A 13762-nucleotide genomic window follows, 5' to 3' on the forward strand; every position below is an offset into this window, starting at 1 on the left:
TGATTTTACAGAAAACTTGGGCAGTTCCATGGTAATCTGAGAGGGATTTTAATATTTTGGACAATTTCTCTCTTGTTAAACTAATATTGTTCTGTTTGTCCACTTCATGATATAAGCTGAGAAATTAGGCTGATATTCTCTAATGATCATTTGTAATGCCAGCTGTTTTTCCTTTTGGCTTGTCAGGCTGTGGAAGGATGTGACGTTGAACCTGAAGCTGAAAGACATTGATGCCGCCACAGATGCCAAGCACCATCTGGAGGAGATACAGCGGGCCGAGGCCAGGGAAAGGAAGGAGAAGGAGGTTCAGTGGGAGACTAGAGTGAGTTTTCGTCCAGTCTCTCAGCACATTGTTGCTTTCATTTTGCGTTTTTTGTACTTTATGTTTTATGTTTACCTTAAGTTGTTTGTACTTTATGTAATTTCCCCCCTTTTTAGGGAGTGTTTCTGGGGGGGAAAAGTCAGTGTACCTGAAGGTTGTCTGATGTTTGATTTGTTTTCCTTCCTTGCAGCTGTTCCACGAGGATGGCGAGTGCTGGGTTTATGATGAACCTCTTCTGAAGAGAACGGCCTCACTACGACACTAGTACAGCCTCTCTGAAACAACCGAGTCTGAGAAAAAGAACTCTTTTACAATTCACCTTTCATGTGAAGCCTTGGAATGACTGATGAATGAACATTTAAACAGCTTTGCATTTTGGAAATGAATGATAAGAACTAGACTCTATACAAGTAAATATCAAATAATAAAAAAAATACTCCTTTCTCGCCAACTGTACCACTTCCACGCTCCACTGCTCCTTTAAGATGGAAAAATCCCACACCACAGAAATACACTGAGGTAGTTAATGGCTCCTTAACAAGCCAAATGAGCGCTCTTGTTTTGACAGGGTGGGTCATTCCCACAGGCATGTTGTCTCCCACTGTGGGGTAAAAGCAGTTCTAATCGAACAAACTGAAAGCAGCGTTCTGTATCTCAGGGAATCAGGTGACTGAGGAATGAAGGCTGTATCTCCTGATGTTTTAAAAGCCTTAGGTGGAACTACAACATGGAAGAACTTGGCTCGCCTACAGCTAGCTACAGATATTTATATATACACACATATAGAACTTATAATTATATATTATATAATGTCCTTTTTGGCCTTTTTGTTCATCTGCAATAGTAATGGTTTGAAAGTATGAACTTGAAAATGTCAGCATAACAACAACCATTCCATTTACTTCCTCTCTTCCTGTCAATCATTAAATGGAAGCAAACCCCATGCTTTTCTCCTTTTAAAAGGTTTTGTGTCACATCATGTGTAGCTGCAAACCAGGACCAGTTAAGGAAACCAAAATTAAAATGAGAAACAGGTCACATCTGAAGGAACTCAACTTGCTGAACGTCCATTCCAATTCAAGTGCTCATTGTTTTAAATGTATGTTAGTTATTTTAAAATTAGCGCTGTCCAGTGGGAGTATGAATGCATAATTATGCAACATATGCAGGGTATGCCATGTATTCAGCCAGTGGTTATCTTTAAATGACCCCAATAAACATTTCTCTCTCTCTCTCTCTCCCCCTCCCTACCTCCTCTAGATTTGCCTTTTTTTAATCCCTCTACATTATAATTAAAACTGATGTTACCAACCTAAAAAGCCTAATAGTAATCGATTACGAAAATGTTTGAAATTCAGTTTGTCATCAGAAGGATTCCACGGGCTATGCTGTAGTAAAACCATTAAGATCTACATTTTGACTGAGATTGCGTTGAACTTTGCGATGTTGATGATTTCATGGGCAGAATGGTGTTGAGAAGGATTCATCATTTTCAACATAATGAATCAAGATGGACAGGCAATGGATTATTAAAAGAAAAATTTCTTATGTTTGTAAATTTGAAATCGAGGCCTTGCCATATACATACATTTCACTGTAATGCAGTGTAGGTTTGCAAAAGCAATCTCAGCTGTGTTTTCCTCTCAATTGACATAACCACTGATTGTACCAGATTTTCATGTTTATTGATGCAAAATATTAAATCTCAATGAGACCAACTTGAGTTTTGATTTTTTTTTTCCCCCAAAAAAAATATTTTGTCTGAGGTATACATTAATTATAAAATGGAGAATGGCAGCTTGGCATATTGTACTGTTGGACTGCTCAAATACTAATGATGTTTCACTGATGTATATTAAAACACATTGAATTTGAGTGAGGCTGAGGAAACAGGTCATGAGGGTCCAACTGCATTGTGCTTGTTATGATTAGGGTTGGGAGGGTTAATTTAAAATGTATTCTGTTACAGTAACTACTTACTTCATAAAAAATTTAATCAGTAATGTAATCCAAGTATCAAAATATGAAAGTATTATTAAATACTTTAATACGCTTTTTTTAAGGTCTGAAAAGAGGACATATCTGGGAGAAAGAGGAGGTATGGTCACCCTAACAAAAACATTTCAGAGAACAATGTGTGTTAATTTCTACCAAATTAACTTTGTGCAAATGTATTCGCGTATGCACCAGGGGGTTGCTCATGTGAGCCACGACTGGCAACCAGAACTATAATCAAACAGCTGTCTATATTGTATTATTGATAGGTTTTATGGCATGATCTCTGTGTCTCAATTCTGAAGGTCTCAGGTTTGTCATGATGTCTTAGTACAAGAACAGATAGAGTTGTTTTTCTCTCCTTCAACAGAGTTGTTCTGCGAATACCTAATCCGCTCCAGCTCCACTCTTATCTGTTCGAACAGACTCCTTAGTATTACTGTATTAGTATCACTGCATTAGTATCACTGTATTAGTGTCACTGGTGTCCACACAGCAGAGGTTTTTATTTGAACTGTGACCTGTTCCAACTGTGTGTATATGTGCAATGGCTTTGTGAGCATCAAACTAAGAAGCTTTCACTGAACTTTGTGTCTGTGTGACTTGTTCCTGAGTGCAGATGAGAGGAATCAGCCACTACAGGGTCCAAATTCTGGTTCTGTGACTGGTATCGGACAAGAACTCAACAGTTATGTCCAAAGATAATTTCTTTGCTCTGAATGGGATTTTTTTTTTTTAAATCCTGATAATAAAACCCATTATTATTATTATTATTATTATTATTATTATTATTATTAGTTTGTTTGTTTTACAAACTGTACCTGTAATCTGATTATTTATTTATTTACTTAACTGTAACGGATTACAGTTACCAATCTTTTGTATCCTGATTACGTAACGCCGTTACATGTATTCCGTTACTTCTCAAGCCTGAGTATGATGGTATAAGGAGTGTAGAGTATTGGGTAAGTGAATATCAGGACAAATAGACGACAGTTCTTAAATTTGAATTCTACTTTTAATGAACGTTAAGCGCAGACAAAGCAGCACAGTAACACAGAAGCAGGAATTCGCAGTGCATTTGGGAAAGCAAATATGTAGCACCTTGTTGATTTTCCATTTTCTTTTATACTGTTAGTATAAACTGCTAGTCTGTAGATTTTATAATAATTTGGCGAACAGATATACACAAAGACCAACCACACTGGCCGGTTTCCATATTTAAAAACCAAAAAACCCCACTCTTATTGGTAATAAGTCAATACAAAATACAAGTAAAGCAGTTTTGCACTGCCATCTAGCGTCTGTAGTTTGTACTGTTAACTAACCGCCATCTTGAAACTTCCCACAAGGCATTGCGGGACATAGTATAAATGCTCGCGTGCCCTTTCCTACGGTCTCATTTCCACATGGCATGTACTGGAGTGTAGGTGTATTTTTTATTATTTAAGTGCTGATGGGTAGTACTATATGTATGCATGTTTTTTTCTCTCGCCTGTTTGTCTAAGTAAATATCTCTTTAGTTTAGTTGTCTTAAATACGTTTTTAATTTGAATGAGTTTTCGGGGTTTTTTTAGCTTAGCCTTTAGCAGTACGTGTGCATGGGTGGTGAGTGCTTTTTTCCCCCTCTTTTCAGTCAAGTCATTGAAGACTTTCAGTTGTGAATGCGTGTAACTATGCATTATTTTTCTCTTGAATATTTGCGCTTCGAGGTTAAACTAGCTGCATGGCTTCTCCGCGCCCATTTTACCTAGCTAACTCTGTAGCTTAGCTTAGCTTGGGTTAGGTTTCGTTCCCCTTCTGTCTAACGTTAGTTATGGATTTCAATCCGTGTGCACATGATGAAAATTATGTTGGTAGGGACATCTGACAAAATCTGATGAATGCCAACTTTTCTGACCTAGCATATGGTAGTTATTGGTTTTTCTTCTAGTTCACTTCCTGTGTCCCACGTGGCGTCCATGCAGCGTATATTAATATCCTCCCTCTCCGTGTGTGTGTGTGTGTGTGTGTGTGTGTGGCAGGCAGAAGGTGCTGGATTCAGCAGATCCGTGTATTGGTAAGTTCACGTCCACTTTTTCTACTCATCAGCCGTAAATGCTGCCTATAACCTACCAAAAAGCAGTGTTTTAGTTCCTTCTGCACATGAACTCTACCCAAGCCTGTGATGAAGAAAATTGAATAAGAGTAGTGGACAGAAGTGGTTTCTGAAAAATACTTCTGAGGCTTGAATTTAGCTTGCGTATTTTAGTTTAGTTTTTACCATGCATGTTACAAGGGTTAATTGTTGGCTTATGTGCTTGTTACAGCATTTAGAGGGAATGGACTGCTGTAAATGAAGGTATGTACTCTTGATATTTTTTTTTTTCCCTCTTACTGCCTGTGATGAGTAAAATGAATAAGAGTAGTGGACAGAAGTTATTTCTGAGAGCTTGAGTCTGAGGCTGCTTGATCCACTTTCTCTGATGACGCAGACAGGAAAGCTTCTAATCCAGTCCTTTCTTCTTGCAGTGCCTGGTGGAATTCTGTATGCTGTGCTTGTGTACAGGTATGTTTTGTGTCTTTAAACACTTCCACTTCTAACGTGTGCTCTATGATGACATTATTTGCTACTCTTGATCCAAGACTGATGAGATTGCAACCACCAAATATTTAATCTGAGGCACTGTATTTATGTACTGGAGTCCTCCTAGTGTTTCTGGAAATAATTTTTATTCCCCCTTGCTTTTCATCCTAGGATGACTCAGGTTTTCTCTGAGGATGCTGGAGATGATGGAATGAGTGAGGTAAGCTTTTGGCAGTTTATTTAAATGCTGCAAAGGTGTCAACTGTTTATGATGATTGTTATTAATACAATGGGAATCTCTCTGAATAAGAGTGAAAGACACACTTGTACTGAAACAGTAGCATGTCCTCATATTAATAATATCACTTTTTTTAGCATGCACATTGTAATAAGTGTCATCTTCCCCCAGGGCTCCTGTGTCAAGTGCAAGATGTGGCCCAGTGAAATTGGCTGAATGGTAAAGACTTCAGTTTGTGGAAAGACTTTAATTTCACTGCAAGTGATGACTGCATAGTTCAGCAGAATCTCCATGTAGAACCATGTGCAATGTCTTTCGCTCCTAGCTGATGCATCCGTCATTCCCTAGTATGTTAATATAATGTAATTGTGGTGGTAATTCCCCCCCCATCCCATCTTATTGCAGAGATGAAGCTGATGAGGAACCTAGGCGAAGGTGAGGGTTTTTGTGTTTTTTTTTTTTTGTGTTTTTTTTTTTTTTTGAACATTTTTATAGAACATGATACAAGTGATGACTGCATAGTTCAGCAGAATCTCCATGTAGAACCATATGCAATGTCTTTCGCTCCTAGCTGATGTATCAAGTAAAGACGCATGTATGTGACTTCTGCCTCCACTGGCTGTTAAATTTTGTTTTCTTCTATAGCATCTAGATGGTGTGGATGACTGACTGTCTTGATGTCATCACTCCAGGTATGTTAGTCACTTGATTGTGTGACCCCTTTGCTGTTATCTGGAGAGGATGAGTGAATCAGGTCTCTGATCTTGTTGAGGACATTAAGCCTTGATGACTGATCTGGATTCAGATGTGTCTGTATTCCATATCTGCAGTATTCTTGCACTTATCATGTGTTCTCTCCTGTAGGGTGGCTGCTCATGCTTGAAAAATGGTGATTATTTACACTAATAAATACATCAGTATTACATGACCAGTGGGATGATTAACATCCATTGACTTTTCCATGGAGATTGGATATTAGCTCTGTCTGATATGGTCATTTGGATAACCTTTAGACCTCCATGGGTAATATTTTCTGTACTAACAGGGGTCTACTCCTTGACAGGTGAAGCTGTAAGCATCCTGTAACCCTGTTGAGGCAAGCCAGGCTCACAAGGTTTGTGTGACTTATTAAATCATTTGCCCACAATTGGGGTTCAATGATGTTACAAATGTCTGAGCTGAACACAAATGTGGACCATCTCTTACTGATGAACCCATGTTTTTACTTCACTGCAAGCTGTTCTGATTTTTATCCTGATTGACCATGCATATCTATTATATGCAGATTGATTTGCAGCCCATTGGCCAAGTTGACAGGCTACATTCAGGTAAGTTGTTTTAATGCTTGTAAATTGCTGACATGCAACCTGTGATGAAGAGATTCTGCCAAATGAATCTGCTGATTATACCCTTTCCGTTCCACTTATTTCTGAGGTTGCTATGGTTACCTGCTGTTTGCACTAGTCATGTAAACTTTCTTGCAGCCTGATTGGTTTTCTTTTTTTCTACACAGTAGAACTCCACTCAAGCTTCAGTGTGGTCATCTGAACATCAGGGTCTGGAAGTTGTTATACAGTACCAGTTAACTGGATGTGTTTTGGGGTTTAAGTTGAATGCCATGTTACTCATGGGGGAACCATGGGTTACTGATTGTCTAGTTTAAAATGTCAATAAAACTTTTGAATGGGTACGGTTTCCTTCTCATTTTTCCTCTCCTCTCAAAGTTGCTCTCATCACTGGTTTTTAACCCATTAAACTCTGCAGCCGTGTCAGTGGATTCAAGCATATGTTCCATTTTGTGACTAGAAGAAGCTTTGGTCCTATTACAGTGCAATGAAATTCTTTACGTATCCCAGCTTGTTCACAAGTTGTCGGGTCACCAAAATTTAACCTTCCGTTATACAAAGATCATGATCTGTTTGGTGTTCAATATTTACTTCTGAGCATGTTGAAATTTTTCGTTTTCTTTTTTCCAACTGAATCACTTCTAATGAATGGGTACTGATATTGGTTTATCCAACTGGCAAAAATTGATGCTCAAACTTTGATTGCATAACCTACAAGAAGGTATAATGGGGTGACGATTCAACGTTTGTCACATACACACTTGTACACTGTATATAACAAAGTGAAAAGCTGGTCCACTAACTTTTGGACTGCATTTAAATTGGGTAAAATAAAAATCAGAAATGAGCGAGCGATATCGTATTGGACTGTAGAAAATCTGCCCGTACGCTACATGTTCGACGACAAAGTGAAGTGGGAGGGTGTTTGTGGAGTCCTGACTGACATATCCGGAATGAGTGTGCTGGCGTGAGGGGGAGGAGCTCCCCCTGAGCCGCTCAGTTTTAGCCGCCAGGGAGCGGAAAAATGTGTACATTTCCGTTTACTCATTTAGCAGACGCTTTTATCCAAAGCGACTTACAAATGAGACAATACAAGCAAAGCGTTAGAGTATATAAGGTGCAATGGAATTTTTTTTTCTAAGTAGGCCTCTGAATATCTATATTCAATGTTTATTTTATGTACTATAAAATGCTCTATATATGTGTAAGGAAGTCACCTGGGGAAATTCGAAGCTGCTTGTATTCTCTGGGACTACCGGAAGTTGCGTCACTTCCGCGGCAGCCTGTCCTGGGTAAATATTAATGGTACGTTTTTACGTCCACAGTAAGCGGTGACAGGAGGTCTGAATGGGCACAATAAAGAGGGTTATTTGTAGTTCGTTGTACAGACTGCATTACTATCGGACCTGATGATTGTTTTAGCCTTTTTCTCCGCTCTTTTAGCGGTGTCCGTTAACGCGGATTTGTTTCACTTTGACAGCATCTCAAATGTGTCAACCTATTACTTCAACTACCTCTACTGCCATGTTTGGGAAGGCGAGTGTCAGCCGAATCAGGACGATGCGACTCAGCAAGGTAGGGACCGAGGCTGTGAAACGCCGTGTTTTAGACTGGGGATTTTCACTCTGACTGCGGCTTGTGACAAACATCTGTCTATACAAAACCACCGCTTTCATCGAGGAACGTATTGTCGGCAATGTTTATTTTGGGTTGTTCTGTAATTTACAGAATGATCTCATCTTGAATCCTAATCATTAAACCGAAATGTGTGAATTTCGTGCTGTGTTCAGTGCCTGCAGGGAGCATGTGGTCGTGGATTTCTCAGGATTATATGGGCATGATGACCAGCTGGTACTGCAGGATTGGACAGTGCTGTGATTCAGGAGACTGCAGAATTTCCAACAACATCACAGGTATGATGTTCGACAGTACATCATTTATTTTTTCAGCCAGTGCTTATGAACCTTCATTCTGTTATATTTTCAGTTGAACATATGTTTCATCTATACATGCATGATTTTATATCAGCAATAGCAGCTATTTTTCTTGAACTAGGTCTAGAGCGGGATCTACAGCTAAAACTTCACGGGCAGCATCTGGCTCAGTCGGTGGTCCTGAAAGCCATTCAAGGCTTCATTAATAACCCTGAGTCAAACAAGCCCCTGACTCTGTCCTTCCACGGTTGGTCAGGCACTGGCAAAAACTTTGTGGCCCGGTTGGTGGCAGATAACCTGTATCGTGACGGAGTGAAGAGTGAGTGTGTGCGTCTGTTTATTGCCCCATTCCACTTCCCACATGCGAGACTGGTGGATGTGTACAAGGTGAGCAATTCTCACAATGTCTTTATGCAAACTTTACTATTGGTTAATCTAGCTTCATACAGATTGTGTGAGGTTTTGGTATTAGGGAGTTCTGTTCACCATGAGACAGAGGGATGTAGTGTGTGTGAGGAAGGTATGTAGAGTAGAACCCCTTGTTCTGAGATGTATGGTTTACTCTAATGAGTGTTCCTCTGTCCAAGACCGAACAACCAGGGTGCCAAATTTGGTGGCGGTATATAAATTTGGTCAGTAGCTGTAGGTTGGTGGTATTATTCTCATGCAAGCAGAAACATGGCACTGGGCTCTGAATGCCTTGCAACCCTGACCAAGATAAAGCGGTTACTGAAAATGAAAGAAGTACATGTTAGTTGCAGATAATACTTGAATGTATTTTTTTTTTTTAGATTACAAACATCTAATTATGCTTCTATTGTGTATTTTTTTATTATATCAATATATTGTGCATTATGTATTTTAACTGTGTTACATTGTAAAAACTCATTCATTTTTGTGCATGTGTTTTTAGGGCCAGCTGAGGGAGGCTATTAGAGACATGGTCCTCCGTTGCCCACAGACACTCTTCATTTTTGATGAGGCAGAGAAATTACACCCTGGTCTTATAGATGCCATTAAGCCCTATATGGACCACTATGATAATGTGGATGGCGTTAGTTACAGAAGAGCCATATTCCTGTTCCTCAGGTTGGTGTGTCCTCATTTAACAAGTGTAATTTAAATGAAATTGAAGAACAAAAGCTAGTACAGCATATAATTTATATTAAACTCTCCAGTGGGATATTTAATTGAGAGATTTCAGGAGTTCTGCTACTCCAACAATATGAACTACATAATTGTTGAGCAGTATAAGGTAATGATATGAAGACTGAGTAGCAGTAGCTGGTAGCAGTGTTTGAGAAAAGAAATACTAGTTATACAGTCTAAAAGTGCAAACTACTACCATGTACTACCAATGAAAGTTTGCATACCGCTTGGTTTATGGGTGAATAAATGGAAAGCTTACTTCTATTAAGGCATTGAATTACTAGTTTAAGTTTTATCTATTGCATGGAAAGAGTTTTAACCTCTTAGAAACCTAGAGAAGGTTATTCAAAAGATATGATCATGTTTATGGTTATCATTTCCAATCCCATAAAAATAAATAAATAAAAACTATAATTCCCAGAAATGGAAGAAATAGAAATACAAAAATGTGACCAAAGAATTTTTGAAGTAAGGTTGTACATCATCTTGCACTCAACTCTGTTCACTCTCTTTCTGTAGTAATATTGGTGGTGCAACTATTAATGATGTAGCTCTGGACTTTTGGCATTCGGGGCAGAACCGGGAGGATATTGGTATGGAAGATCTGGAACATCGACTGCGAGCAGAATCTATGGAGGCTGAAGGCAAGCGCACATGCAATTAATACATATAACAACTTACAGCAAACACAAAACTCTACATTTACTTTCTTTTTAACCTGATCAACATTACTGATTACTTGATGCACTTCTATGTAATTAATAATGGCTCATTAATATAAAAAATGGGTTTCTGTAAGCCTCAACTGAACTGATGCGATTTTAGTGATATATGAAATTCCCCTCTCTCTCACTGCTCTAGGAGGATTTGCCCAGAGTGAGCTCATGTCAGGGCACCTGATTGACTTCTTTGTGCCATTCTTGCCTCTTGAATATCGTCACATTAAACTGTGTGCTCGGGACGCGTTTGTAATACGTGGCGTGGAGCCTGATGAGGCAACTCTGGATGAGGTGGCTAAAGCCATGCTGTATGTACCCAAAGAAGAAAAACTCTTTTCTGCACAGGGTTGCAAGTCCATCCCACAACGAATCAACTTCTTTTTACATTGATAGAATAACACACGGTCATTAAGCCCACATGAACAAGTTATGGCATACGTAACAGTGAAGCTAAAATGAGACTGTTGCCAGATTTTTACATGCCAGGCCAATCCTGAGCTCGACTTACTGTCTGTGCGGAGTTTCTCATGTTCTTTTCCCCATGGCATGAAGGTTTCCTCTCCCCATCTGAAAACATCCTGGTAGTTGGATTGGCTATGCTAAATTGCTCGTAGGTGTGGACTACTGGTATCCCATCCATGACATATTCCCTTCTCATGCCAGGTGTTCCCAGGATAGGCTCTGGATCCACCATGACCCTGACCAGGATAAAGCAGTTACTGAAGATGAATGTTTCCTTGAACATGCAGAGCTGTTCACAATGGAGAGCTGTTACTTGACCCCACTGAACTACTAATCCTTTCCCACCCTGTTTACCTCAGTCTAATAGAGCTTTTCCACTGGACAATGCAGTACAGTTAATAATATGAACTTTTTGTACCCTGGTCAAGTACCTGGGCCCGTTTCCCCTCGAGTAATAGTAACCATGAACGTAGGAGTAGTTCTTTGGAGGTTGTAGAGTCATGATATCAATTCTAATGCAGTGTTGGTGTATACCGTAAACCCTTACACTACAATGATCTTTTCGTATACTAGACCCCTCATTTAGGGGCCTCATTTATAAAACATTCATACACACAAATTTGATCTTAAAATGGTAATGCAGGTTTCCAACCTGACGTACTCACTTTTCCTATTGACCATGGCAGTATGCTCCAATAATTAGACTGTGTGATTTGGGAGAACTGTGCCGATGTTTCCAGTGCCATAACAACAAATTAAATGTTATGCAAAATCTATTAATAATTTAAATAACACTTGCTTCAAAAGGACATACAATCTATTTTTAAAAGGTGCATTAATAGACATTAATGTGAGTCAGTTATTATGCCATGTATACTAACAAAATGTAATGTAATGAAATCAAAGTTTAACTCTCAGCATACAAGTTCATTAGTCCGCATTATCCAAGCATTAATGTAGGGCATTATTGGGGATTATACCACTAATTTCACTGTGCCCGATAATGGAGGCTAGACACTGGCAAAGTCACACCGTGTCCTGCCCCAGTGGATTGTACGCAGGTTCTGTATACAGCAGTCTTCTTCCTTGAAATTTGATATCTGGCCACTTTTTTCACTGCGGGCAAAGTCCATCCTTTACCCCCAGCTTCAATGGCAGCAGCCGTGCCACACTGCCGCACAACATATTTTGTTTGGAATGCAATGCTACTGCTAAGATTTCCAAAAAGCATTGTGTCTGCTCTTGACTGCACTTCTGTTAAAGAACATCAATTTCAGACTCACTGAACTTTCTCTTCTTTGTTGCCTTTTGAGCCAGTTTTATTTGTGAGCCTCTGTTGCCAGAAATACTGATATGAAAGTGTGTTAAATAAGGGAGGTGCGGAGAAACGGGCTCACGTGGTCAATTCCACAAAAATGATTTATAAATGACTCCGCACAATGTATATTCAACCAGGTTTTCCATTCCATCTCATGTGAACTTTACAACTATTGATTTCTAGGATTTTATTGATTCTAGGTAGCTAGTGTTTTTACAAAATAAGTGACAAGTCACCTACTTGGCACACTTTGGGCAAGGGGGGGGGGTAACCAAATTCATTAAAGCCACTTAATGAAAAATCAACAGAATTTCGGATCATATCTGTTTTCGTAACACACTTTCCTGTGGAAAAGCACCGCAAAAAATTGGTCAAATGTGGCAGTTATTTACCGTGTGTGTGAGATTGGGGTTTTTTTTTTACATTCTGTATTATTTAATGTAAACGTCTGTTGTTTATGAATGCCTTAAATGGAATCATTTGGGTTTTTGTCACATTATATGGATGTAGGATTTTAAGGTTCAGGAGACATGAAAGCAGAGGAAAGCAGTTGAAATTGTATGACAGACCATTGTTTACCAGTGTTACTGTTGTTTCTATTGCAACAAAAGTCTATTTTTCTAGAGAAAATGCCAGATTGTGACAGCAATAAAAACAATGTGTAGTCTGGGGTTAGTGTGTACACCTTAGACCTCTAACATCTAAAATGTTTTTCAATAGACTATGGAATTGCATGGTGGAGTTTACAATGTCATTACTGAGTTTAAGGGAAATATGTTGAAATGAAAGGATTTAATTTAAATGTTCTAGATGAAAATACATCCCAATGTTTAATCATTTTGGTTGACATGAAGCTACATTGTGTAAAAAAAAAAATCCAAATAAAAATATAAATTTTTATGCTGGTTTGTTATAATAATAAGCTATAAACACTTTGTATATAAGGAATTCTAAATTGTCATTATTATGTATATTTTGAACATTTTAAACACTGTATTTAGCTTTTAGACTTTTGTGTCAGTAATATTTTCACTACAAAGTCATCAGCTTAAAGTTCTAAACCTTTTGTAAAGAATTTAATTTTAGCTGTTATACATAAAAATGTTTTAGACTGGAACTAGATTTGTGTCCTTTCTTCTGACTTTTCTAATGCTCCAAAAAGTTACATTTTCACATATATGAGATTGAAAGTATGGGGGGAACATGCAAACTCCACGCACACCCCCAACCCTTGAGGTGCGAGGCTTAGTGGTTCGCCTCACATTGCCAGGGTTGGGGGTTCGATTCCCACTGCACTGTGTGTGCGGCATTTGCGTCTTCTCCCCGTGCTACAGGGGTTTCCTCCGGGTACTCCGGTTTCCTCCCCCAGTCCAAAGACATGCATTGTAGGCTGATTGGCATGTCCAAATTGTCCGTGGTGTGTGAATGTGTATGTGATTGTGCCCTGCAAAGGATTGGCACCCTGTCCAGGGTGTACCCCACCTTGTGCCCGATGCTCCCTGGGATAGGCTCCAGGTTCCCCCGCGACCCTGTAGGATAAGTGGTATAGAAAATGGATGGATGTTAAAAGGGAAAAAAAAAACCCACAAGCTTGCGTGATTCCCTTTCTCCATCTCAAAATCGTTATTTCATGTCCTCCTCTTAGGATTGCGAGTGAACTGCGTGGTTAGACTGAATTGGCTAAAGTTTGCTGTCCATTATTTTTTATTAGCG

At 39.1% G+C, this 13762-nt stretch overlaps 2 protein-coding genes and 8 non-coding genes across 19 annotated transcripts in view; all 10 read left to right on the forward strand.

Moving 5' to 3' along the window:
- The window catches only part of osbpl9 (oxysterol binding protein-like 9), a 39765-nt gene extending 37725 nt beyond the window's left edge, over positions 1-2040 (forward strand). For all 7 annotated transcript variants that reach the window (XM_053625273.1, XM_053625275.1, XM_053625274.1 and 4 more), the window contains 2 exons: positions 187-322; positions 513-2040. In XM_053625273.1, coding sequence (XP_053481248.1) covers positions 187-322; positions 513-587 — 211 coding nt within the window. In that variant the 3' untranslated portion in view covers positions 588-2040. The remainder of the gene's footprint in view (positions 1-186; positions 323-512) is intronic.
- Positions 2041-3718: 1678 nt separating this feature from the next.
- On the forward strand, positions 3719-13633 carry tor3a (torsin family 3, member A). 4 transcript variants are annotated; one of them, XM_053625284.1, is made up of 18 exons: positions 3719-3743; positions 4342-4376; positions 4627-4658; positions 4829-4865; positions 5055-5103; positions 5293-5340; positions 5527-5556; positions 5767-5813; positions 5986-6010; positions 6185-6235; positions 6407-6449; positions 6635-7772; positions 7948-8042; positions 8258-8380; positions 8523-8788; positions 9315-9490; positions 10070-10194; positions 10412-13633. In XM_053625284.1, the coding sequence occupies exons 14-18, from the start codon at positions 8272-8274 to the stop codon at positions 10657-10659; spliced, it is 924 nt and encodes a 307-aa protein (XP_053481259.1). In that variant the 5' UTR covers positions 3719-3743; positions 4342-4376; positions 4627-4658; positions 4829-4865; positions 5055-5103; positions 5293-5340; positions 5527-5556; positions 5767-5813; positions 5986-6010; positions 6185-6235; positions 6407-6449; positions 6635-7772; positions 7948-8042; positions 8258-8271; the 3' UTR covers positions 10660-13633. The 4 variants fall into 4 exon arrangements, with proteins under 4 accessions (XP_053481259.1, XP_053481261.1, XP_053481260.1 ...); XM_053625286.1 differs by having other exon boundaries at positions 6638-7772; XM_053625285.1 differs by lacking the exon at positions 3719-3743 and adding an exon at positions 3750-4227.
- On the forward strand, positions 4145-4225 carry LOC128608357 (small nucleolar RNA SNORD74). Its single transcript, XR_008386057.1, has one exon. It is a non-coding gene; the product is annotated as a small nucleolar RNA SNORD74 (small nucleolar RNA).
- Positions 4477-4545, forward strand: LOC128608361 (small nucleolar RNA SNORD75). Its single transcript, XR_008386061.1, has one exon. It is a non-coding gene; the product is annotated as a small nucleolar RNA SNORD75 (small nucleolar RNA).
- Positions 4695-4763, forward strand: LOC128608362 (small nucleolar RNA SNORD75). Its single transcript, XR_008386062.1, has one exon. It is a non-coding gene; the product is annotated as a small nucleolar RNA SNORD75 (small nucleolar RNA).
- On the forward strand, positions 5144-5223 carry LOC128608355 (small nucleolar RNA SNORD79). Its single transcript, XR_008386055.1, has one exon. It is a non-coding gene; the product is annotated as a small nucleolar RNA SNORD79 (small nucleolar RNA).
- On the forward strand, positions 5374-5458 carry LOC128608359 (small nucleolar RNA snR60/Z15/Z230/Z193/J17). The gene has a single exon (XR_008386059.1). It is a non-coding gene; the product is annotated as a small nucleolar RNA snR60/Z15/Z230/Z193/J17 (small nucleolar RNA).
- On the forward strand, positions 5620-5704 carry LOC128608358 (small nucleolar RNA snR60/Z15/Z230/Z193/J17). The gene has a single exon (XR_008386058.1). It is a non-coding gene; the product is annotated as a small nucleolar RNA snR60/Z15/Z230/Z193/J17 (small nucleolar RNA).
- Positions 6274-6334, forward strand: LOC128608360 (small nucleolar RNA SNORD78). Its single transcript, XR_008386060.1, has one exon. It is a non-coding gene; the product is annotated as a small nucleolar RNA SNORD78 (small nucleolar RNA).
- LOC128608356 (small nucleolar RNA SNORD47) lies at positions 6486-6558 on the forward strand. The gene has a single exon (XR_008386056.1). It is a non-coding gene; the product is annotated as a small nucleolar RNA SNORD47 (small nucleolar RNA).
- Positions 13634-13762: the final 129 nt, after the last annotated feature.

The sequence above is a fragment of the Ictalurus furcatus genome, chromosome 5, assembly GCF_023375685.1.
Source record: "Ictalurus furcatus strain D&B chromosome 5, Billie_1.0, whole genome shotgun sequence".
Lineage (NCBI taxonomy): Eukaryota > Metazoa > Chordata > Actinopteri > Siluriformes > Ictaluridae > Ictalurus > Ictalurus furcatus.

Coding starts and splice junctions, on each gene's coding strand:
- tor3a (XM_053625283.1), top strand. CDS start 7,877: ATGATTGTTTTAGCCTTTTTCTCCGCTCTTTTAGCGGTGTCCGTTAAC. Junction 8,381..8,522: donor AATTTCCAACAACATCACAG/GTATGATGTTCG, acceptor TTCTTGAACTAG/GTCTAGAGCGGGATCTACAG. Junction 10,195..10,411: donor AGAATCTATGGAGGCTGAAG/GCAAGCGCACAT, acceptor TCACTGCTCTAG/GAGGATTTGCCCAGAGTGAG.